Genomic DNA, 9,637 nt, shown 5'->3' with positions numbered 1-9,637 from the left:
AACAAGGGAATTATGTTCAAAGTTTTCAAATAACAGAAATATTAGAGCCAACTCTTCACTATAGAAAAGCATTAAGTAAAATGTGGTAGCTGCACAGTAGGAAATACTTCACAATCCTCAGAATAACCTCCTAGAAGCACATTCAGCAGAAGTAGTCATGTGTCAATCATACTGTTCTTGGGACATAAAAAAATGAAGATGCCTTTTTCAAAGTCTAAGCCTTTACTAGTAAGTCTCATGTGATACAAATTACCCAGCTGCTTCTACTTAGGAAAAAGACCACTATCACATCTGTTATTATACCAAGTCTTTATTGAGAAGTAAAGTGCTCAATATTACACATTAATGAAGTTCTCAACTGTCGAGAGACTTGCGTATGTAACATCTTAATAACACAAATACAGAGGGGAGGTTGATAGGAGAGGGATGAGAAGGGAATGCTCCATGACTAAAGAGAAAAAAATATGTACCTTACAGGTAAAAGGGATTTTGTAAAATCTTACAGGTGAAATGAGGAACAGTATAATAAGTACATAAGAAGACTTTCTAGTGACCATAACTGACTTATGGCACATGGTCGATGCACATGGATACCACATAATGGCTGCACTTCAAACTGAAGTTTGTTTACATGTGACAACACGGTACACAGACATAAACACATGCACTCAGTGTCCCTGGAATGCAAACTTTAGTACCTAGTAATAAAGAACTTTGTGTAGCATATTTGAAAGAAAGCCAGGAGAAATCCTGTTAAAGAAACCCAATGTATATCACTTCTCTGGAAGCTAGCTTTAAAAGGTTTGTTCGCTTATGTTTTCATTGAAGATTTGACTGACATATTCTACCCATTACGTGAACAACGTGCGAATTCAAAACAAGGCACTAAAACGTGGGCCTCTCTTCTCGTGTTCTCCGAGTTGGAGTTAACTCACCAACGTTGCATTCTCTCTTGCTTGTCCCATTAGCTCATGGGACAGTCACCTTATTCAACACTTTTGAAAAATAAGATCTTTATTTTTTATTGAGAAATAGATTTCTTCTCCATTAATTTGGTGAGAGATCCTCTCTTAATGGGGGAAAAAAAACCTGCTGCAAACTCAAACTTTGGCTGATACATTTTGTTAATGAAATTTTCAATACCAGAAACTCCTTTTGATTAAACTGAGCTCCCTTTAGATGAAAAATTCTAGTTTTGAGATGCAGGATCAAGAGTATTTGAGTTCTAAGGGTGCCTGAGTGGCTCAGTTGGTTAAATGTCCAACTCTTGATTTTGGCTCAGGTCATGATCTCAGGGTCAAGAGACTGAACCTTGTGTTGGGCTTTCTGCTGAGCATGGAGCCTGCTTAAGGTTCTCTCTCATAAAAAAAAGAGCATTTGAGTTTTATATTCTCAAAACAGCATAAAACTCAAACTTTAGTTCTATAATATTTATGTATGCATTTCAAAACTCCTTTAAATTTTTGTGTAAAATGAACATATCTGCTGAGCTAAAACCTTCTGTACATACTTAAAACATTTAGTAAGTTGGCCTTCCCAGATTAGTTAAAACATTAAAATCAGTTGCAGATAAGCTAGGCCACCTGGGAAGAGAATATATGGACAAACCTTCATATAAAACTAATTATTAGACTAAGTCAAACTTAGTGATTGGGTTCCTTCCAATTTTCCCACGTTATGGTTAGAGATGACATATTAACCCACTATTAATCACTTTTGGCTTCATGTAGTTCAGAGCAAAAATATTGTGAATAAGTCAAACAGTTATTCCCATAGACATCAGATACAGTAACAAAAAAAAAATAGCACATTATTCAACATTTATCTTAACCATTCATACAAATTCTGACTACATATCCATTCGGAGTTCTTTTCCAGCTCATCTTTTAGAAAAGTTTACCCCAGGAAGGTAGTTGAAATAAAAGGCTCCTTTCTTAAAAGAAAGTGATATATTATGTCCATGAGCTAAGCCTGAGTGGGAAGGAATGCCCCTACTTTCCCTCCACACACTGGGCAAAAATGCCAATACTGATTTCTGTGATTGGAAATAAAACTCCGACAGGAGTTCCAACAGGTCTCTCCTCGCTTTAAAGGCTACTTCATTGTCAACTGAGAAGACTCACCCATGGGAGCAAGTAGGTGTACCACTCCATATACTTTACAAAGACTTTTTTTCTAGACTCAATATTTACACCTAGATTTCTTACATGAAGAAAAAAAATCTTCTTTGATCCATGGGCAAGGTTTATCTAAAATAAATTAAAGTGCAAAAGCATTAACAGCTGGTCACAAAGACCAGCATCGCACGGTGGGTGGGGCATATAAATAGTGTACTTGTTCCGCCAACGCAAGACAGCCCCTTTCTCACCGATTAGGAACACGTGCTAACACACGTCCTAGACGTGGATACTGGAACTCCCGTTTGCACTTGCACCTTCTAATCCTTCTGCAGACTGGGAGGAAGAAGGGCGGGAGCTTCTGGGGCGAGGTGGACCATTGGGTCCCAGGGGTGTGCCTAAACCATGACTTATCTGGGAAGCCGCATCATCCGATTCCCAGCGTTCCAGCTCTTCCCGCACCAGCCGTTCCATCTGCTCCCTGTGGACCTCACTGTCACGACCCAGTCTTTCATCCTAATAAAGGAAAAAGAGACCACCATGTTGGGGGTAGGACGACGCATACTTTTGTGCTTAGAAGTTGCCCTAGGAAAGTAAGTGGCCAAATTATCTCTCATTAAGTGACACCAGCAATTTAGAGCATACATAGAAATTCCCTGAGCTACTGGAATAACTTTTTTGCTTCATTCTACCATTTAGGGAAGGCAGAAGTCTCAGTGCTTGCAGTATTACGTAACAGCTCCAGATTATCATCTGATTGCCCTGATCTGCAGTTACACAGACATCTCAAAAAACGTCTCAGATTAAAGGTTACAAGATAGGACTACCCTAATATTTTACTGAATCAGTGTTTCTGTGTCACATGACCACTTACCTCTGCTACCCCATCCAGCAGCCTTCCCAACACTTCCCTTCTCTTCAGTTTGGCCCGCTCCATGATCTCCAGCTTCACGATCACGGCGTCTATCTTGGACACGATGCTGCCGATGGAGTGCTCCATGCGGTCCACTCGTCTCACCAGGCTGTGCGAAACCGCAGGGGAGTGGGTCAAAGCCACCTTACGCCCTTGGTTGCCTTTTCGGCCCAGTTGGCTTTTCAGATGGAAGTGCTAAGATTTCTTAAACAATATGATAATCTGAAACACATTCTAAGCAGTCTCAGACTTCAGTGATAAACTCACATATTGCTGATGGGAATGCTAACTGGCACAACTTTTCTGCAAAGTCAACATTGTATTAGAAGTCTTAAAAATATATGCTTAACTTTTATTTCGATGTTCCATTTTTGGGAAAATTTCCAAAGGAAATATGTATATGTGTGATTTTTTTGGCTATCAGCATGCTCATTAGAGTTCTGCTTATTAATAGTAGTTCACTGAAAATGGTTACATTAGGGGCACCTGGGTGCTTCTGTTGGTTAAGTGTCTGCCTTAGAATCAGGTCATGATCTTGGGGTCCGGGGATCGAGCCCCGCATCAGGCTCTTTGTTCACTGGGGAGTTTGCTTCTCTCTCTCCCTCTGCCCCTCCCCCCTGCTTGTGCTCTCTCTCTTGCTCTCTCAAATAAATAAATAAATAAATAAAATCTTTTAAAAAAATGATCATAATTAACAGAGAATCATCCAAATATGTTATTGTTCATCCATAAAATGGAATTCCAAGGAGACAACAGAAATTATATGGTGATGAAATATTTAATGAAATAATAATGTTCACAATATATTAAGTAAATAAAGTAGCTAGAAAACACTGTTCACTAATGATTTGAATAAAAAGTTATGTAAATGCTTTAAAAACATAGAAATAGGAGACAACTTCTGGAATAATGCCATGAGGGCTCTATAGGTACTCTCCCCAGAGAAACAACTATAGCTGTTGAAAATTATTTAAATTTCTTTTTCAAAATTCTGTAAATCTTCTTAAGAGTATACAGCAAATGAAGAAGCATTTATCTAAGAAAATCCACTGGATTTTAGTAAGAAGAGTGAGAGTCTATGACATGTGAGCTACAGTCTGCTCCCTCTCTGTCTTCCCCAGCTCACTGTGACAGACGTGTCACTCCAGTTGGGTTTGGCAATGGACACAGGGCCCCCACTCCCTTCAGCTCCCAATGGGGGCTATGGGATCTCCCAGGGAGGGCCGGGCTACTGCATTTCTCCTCTCCAAATCCATGTGGCAGAGGATCTAATCTAAGGCAAGAGTGGCTGAGAGGAATGAGGTTCTCTTTCTCCACCCAACTGCCAACTGTAGGGTGGAGTTTCCATGCCAGGACAGGAAAGCTGAGAAGACTGAAGGCTGCCATCCTAGCCTAGTGGCTTATTCATGAAACAGGGGTATCACTTTGGGAAGCAGACCACTGTCCCTGCCCCTAGCTCTGAGGCTGTGGTACAGAGGTTTTCCCGGGGAGAAGAGTCAGGTCACAGAACACAGGGCTCCAAAGCTTCCTCCAAGGGAAATGGCTTTATGTGGAACAAAGTGCTAAGCCTAAGAGTGTTCCTCAAAATGGAGATTGTTAAGACGAGGTTGGTAACCCCATGAGAAAAAAGGTAAATTATTTACCAGCTAGTTTACCAGAAAGAACCAGGGAAAGAGACAGCTAAGAAGACTGCTAAAGACTGGCTTCAGTAACTACCCCTGCAAAGGGGCCTTGATTGAATTGGGTCAGAGTGTGGAACAGCTTATATCCTGAGGCATTACTGAAAACAGACCAACCAGCCAACAGTTAGTGGAAGCTAAGAGGTGGAAGTAATATCAACAGAGGTGGAAAACTTCACAGAGAGATCGGGAAAGACAATGAGAGGAGCCCTGCTAAAAGCACTCTCTTTTCAAGAGGACTGTGTCTGGTCACGTGGTCACGACTGTGCCCTCTGACAAGCAACATCAGAAGCTTCACAGTGTGGGGTGGGGTGGGGGGAACAGAATTCATTAAAAAACAAGCATGCAAACAGCAAATACAATAAGCCTGGGGGTAGGGGAGGAAAGAAAATTAGTATTCTAAACTGCTATAATATTTATTTAATATTTCCAGTTTTCAATTAAAAAAAAAGACATGCAAAAAAAAACAAAAACAAAAAACAAAACCAGAAAAAATGTGACCCATACATATACATAAGAAAAAGGCAACAGAAACTGCCTATGAGGGGGTCCAGATAGATTTAGTAGACAAAGAGCTCAAAGTAGCTATTATAAATATATTCAAAGAACTAAAGGAAATCAGGCTTAAAAACAGAGTATGATGTCATTGTCTCATCAAATAGAGAATATCAACAAAGAGATGCAGATTATTTCAAGGAAACTAAGAGAAATTCTGGAGTTGCAAAGTACAATAAATGAAATGAAAAAGTCACTAAAGGGGTTTCAATGGCAGATTTGAGCTGGCAGAAGAAAGAATCAGCACTTCAAGACAGATGGACAGAAACTATGTAATCTGAAAAGCAGAGAGAAAAAAGAGTGAAGAAAGACGTGGGACAGCAGTACATACATAGGATAGGACTCCCAGAAGGAAAGGAGAGAAAGCAGCAAAAAAATATTTGAGGACTCAGGACACCCAGGTGGCTCTGTTGGTTAAGCAGCTGCCTTTGGCTCAGGTCATGATCCCAGCATCCTGGGATCGAGTCCCACATCGGACTCCTTGCTCTGCGAGGAGCCTGCTTCTCCCTCTGCCTCTGCTGCCACTCTACCTGCCTGTGCTCACTCTCTCTCTCTGGCAAATAAATAAATAAAATCTTTAAAAAAAAATTTGAGGACATAATAGTTGAAAACTTCCTAAATTTGATAAAAATATTATATATCCCTGCAGCTTAATGAACTTTAACCAGGATAACTGCAAAGAGATCCACATCCAGACAGATCATGGTCAAAATACTGAAAGACAAAGACAGACAAAATCTTAAAAGCAGCAAGGAAAAGTGACCCATCACATACAAGGGAACCTCAGTAAAATTAAGTTATAGTCTCATCAGAAATAGTGGAGACAAGAAGAAAAGGAAGGGGAAATAAAATTATCCCCAGATAAAGAAAAACTGAGAGAATTCAAGCTGGTGGGCCTGCTTTAGTTTTTATTTTTAAAGATTTTAAAGAGAGCGAGAGAGCACAGAAGCTGTGGGGAGGGGCAGAAGGGAAGGGAGAAGCAGACTCCCTCCTGAGCCAGGAGCCCAACACAGGGCTTGATCTGAGAACACTGAGATCATGATCTGAGCCAAAGGCAGAGGCCTAATGGACTTAGTCGCCCAGGTGCCCCAGCAGGCCTGCTTTAGAAGAGATACTAAAGGAAGTTCTTCAGGCTGAAAGGAAGTGATCCAGATAGTAATTAGAATCCACATGAAAACACAAAGAGCACAGGAACATGTTACTGTATAACTGTAGAAGACAATATAGATGCATACTCCTTTTCCTTTTTTTTCTTATTCACTGATTTCAAAAGGACTGTGCAAGACAATATATACACAATTGTATTGTTGGGCCTATAACACATAGAAATGTAACAAAATATTTGACAATACCAGGACAAAGGAGGTGGGTAAGATCAAAGTTGTACTGGAATACGAAATGACACCAGATGGTAACTTGAATCCATAGAAACAAATGAGGAGAACCAGAAATGTAAGTATGAAAAAGAATATGCTGAACTCTATAAATATATACTTTCTCTTCTTGTCTCAGCTCTTTTAAGGGACATAAAATTATATGAAGTGGTAATTCTAAAAATGTGATACTGGATTTCTAACATATATAGATGAATGTGTATAATAATGGCACAAAAAGGGGAGGAGTTAACAGAGTTAAATAGGAATTATATTTCTATATCTCCTCAGATTAAGTTAATATAAATCTGAGGTAGATTCTGATAAATTGATTTGTGTAGGTTAAGTCCTAGAGCAACCACTAAAAACATAACTGAAAAATGTAATGAAAAAAAAAACTATTAAAGGAATTAAAATGTTACATTAGAAAATATCCACTTTATGAAAAGAAAGCAATAAAGGAGAAAAAGAGGAACAAAAAAAGACATAAGACCTATAGAAAATGAAAAATAAAATGGTAGATGTAAGTCCAACCATATCAATGATAACATTAAATGTAAATGAAGTAAACATTCTAATCAAAAGGCAAAGACTATCAGACTGGATAAAAAGACCAGATCCAACTAAATGCTGTCTACAGGTGACACACTTGAGATTCAAAGATACAAACAGGTTGGAAATGAAAGAATGGAAAAAGATATATCATGCAAAAAGCAACAATAAGAAAGCCAGAGTTGCTATAATAATATCAGACAAGAATGACTTTAAAACAAAACAAAAAAATCTTACTAGTGATAAAGTAGGGCATTTTATAATGAAAAGAGGGTCAATCTATTAGGAAGAGGTACCAATTGTAAACATATATACACCTAGCAGCAGAGTTCCAAAAAACACAGAGCTAAAGCTTACAGAAAAGAAGGAAGAGGCAATTTAATAATGATAGTTGGAGATTTTTTTTTTTTTTTAAGATTTTACTTGTTCATTTGACAGAGAGAGCACAATCAAGGGGAGCTGCATGCAGAGGGAGAGGGAGAAGCAAGTTCCAGGACCCTGGGATCATGACCTGAGCCAAAGGCAGACACTTAATGATTGAGCCACAGAGGAGCCCCAATATAGTTGGAGACATTAATAACCCACTTCCAAAAGTAGATAGAACAAACAGGTGGAACAACAGGAAATAGGAGATTTGAGTAACACTATAAACCAACTAGACCTAATAAACACCTATAGAAAACTCCACTTAACAAGAGCAGACCACACATTCTTCTCAGGGGCACATGGAACATCCTTTAGGATATACCATGGGCCACAGCAATAAAAACATAAAAAAAAAAAAAAAACCCACATGTAAATAGAGATACAAACATCAAAATGTTAACTGGCATTTTGGTTTAGTGGGAATAGGAGAGATTTTAATGTTTTCTTTTGTTTTTCTTTATTTGCTAATTTTCCTATAAGGAACTTTTTTAGTATGGAAAGGATCAAACTGAGAGGTAAGAGAAGCTGCTTGGTCTTGGTCTTGGTCTGCTTTGAACACGTCAGCCCAAATTCTGCCAATTCCTTAATACTTACACTTGAAACTCTTCATAAGAAACCCCACTGGAAATGCTTCCCCTCCTTCTGGAGCTGTGCCCACTGTCTTCATCATCATCCTCCTCAGAGTCATCCAGGCTTCGTGGGAAACTTCGGCTGCTCATGGGACGTGGTAAAGAGCTGTGATCCAGATCCAGGTCCTCCTGAAGAACAAGGGGTCACTGAGTGAGGAGCGAGAACAGCGAGTCCCACAGAGCTTCACTGTGGGCTCAAGCAAATGGCAAACAGCCATGTACCATTTAGCACCAGACTGTGATTCCCACTCTTCTAAATTTCATGGACTGGCCAATTTTCAAAACAGATTTTTAATGACCAGCACAGAACTGCTAACTTGTTTGGACAAGAAAGAACATTAAAAAATATAACAACAACAAAAGTAAATGAAGAAATATATTATCCCCTTTTCATAAAAGAGAGAACACATTTAATAGCTACAAAGTAGGGAGGATATAATCTTAGAATAAAAATTTTAACTAAATACAGCCTGGTGAAACATGATTTTACTCACTGTCCTGTTCACATTTCACTATACCTGGTAAAGTTTCCCACCTACTGACACTGTTCTGTGGAGCAGTTTGGAAACTGCTGTTCAATACTATCTCCTTATAGAAAAGGGACTTTTGCATAGAATATTATTATTCACCTATATTCTCTGCACCTCAATTACCATGGATGTTTTTGGTTTGTTTAGCCATTTTTTTTTAAGATTTTATTTATTTGACAGAGAAAGATCACAGGTAGGCAGAGAGGGAGGCAGAGAGAGGGGGAAGCAGGCTCCCCGCTGAGCAGAGAGCCAGATGCGGGGTTCGATCCCAGGACCCTGAGATCATGACCCGAGCCGAAGGCAGAGGCTTTAACCAACTGAGCCACCCAGGCGCCCCTGTTTAGCCACTTATTTATTTATTTATTTTTAAAGATTTTATTTATTTATTTGACAGACAGAGATCACAAGTAGGCAGAGAGGCAGGCAGAGAGAGAGAGGAAGGGAAGCAGGCTCCCTGCTGAGCAGAGAGCCCGATGTGGGGCTCAATCCCAGGACCCTGAGACCATGACCTGAGCTGAAGGCAGAGGCTTAACCCATTGAGCCACCCAGGCACCCCTGTTTAGCCACTTATTTTTAAAGTTAATGTTAAAAGCTTTTAATTATCCTTTCTGATTATAAAAGATCATTTCATGATAAGTACTCAGATGGAAGGTAGCTGCTAGTTTTATTTTATTATAAGTGTTAATTTATAGAGCAACTAACTTTCTATCTCCCAAGCAATCTTATTTTCCTCACTCTCATGGACACTTGTGAAGTATGTAACTCCTAAGTTTCCCTTTTCAAGCTGATGACCAGAAAGCTTATTATGGCTGAATTTGTAGCTCAGTCTTTAAAAAGCATATATGTATTTGCATTTTTAGCTT

General features: G+C 39.2%; 1 protein-coding gene across 1 annotated transcript in view; it reads right to left on the bottom strand.

Annotated features, from left to right (window-relative positions):
- Positions 1-292: 292 nt before the first annotated feature.
- Positions 293-9,637, bottom strand: part of PKD2 (polycystin 2, transient receptor potential cation channel) — a 63,345-nt gene continuing 54,000 nt past the window's right edge. The window contains exons 13-15 of the mRNA XM_047717939.1: positions 8,210-8,373; positions 2,992-3,139; positions 293-2,633 (exon numbers count right to left, since the gene is read on the bottom strand). Of these exons, the coding sequence (XP_047573895.1) occupies positions 2,397-2,633; positions 2,992-3,139; positions 8,210-8,373 (549 nt within the window). The 3' untranslated portion in view covers positions 293-2,396. The remainder of the gene's footprint in view (positions 2,634-2,991; positions 3,140-8,209; positions 8,374-9,637) is intronic.

Source organism: Lutra lutra, chromosome 2 (assembly GCF_902655055.1).
Source record: "Lutra lutra chromosome 2, mLutLut1.2, whole genome shotgun sequence".
In the NCBI taxonomy this organism is placed as follows: domain Eukaryota; kingdom Metazoa; phylum Chordata; class Mammalia; order Carnivora; family Mustelidae; genus Lutra; species Lutra lutra.
The sequence above is the reverse complement of the archived record's forward strand: the minus strand, read 5'-3'. Positions and strand labels throughout refer to the sequence as shown.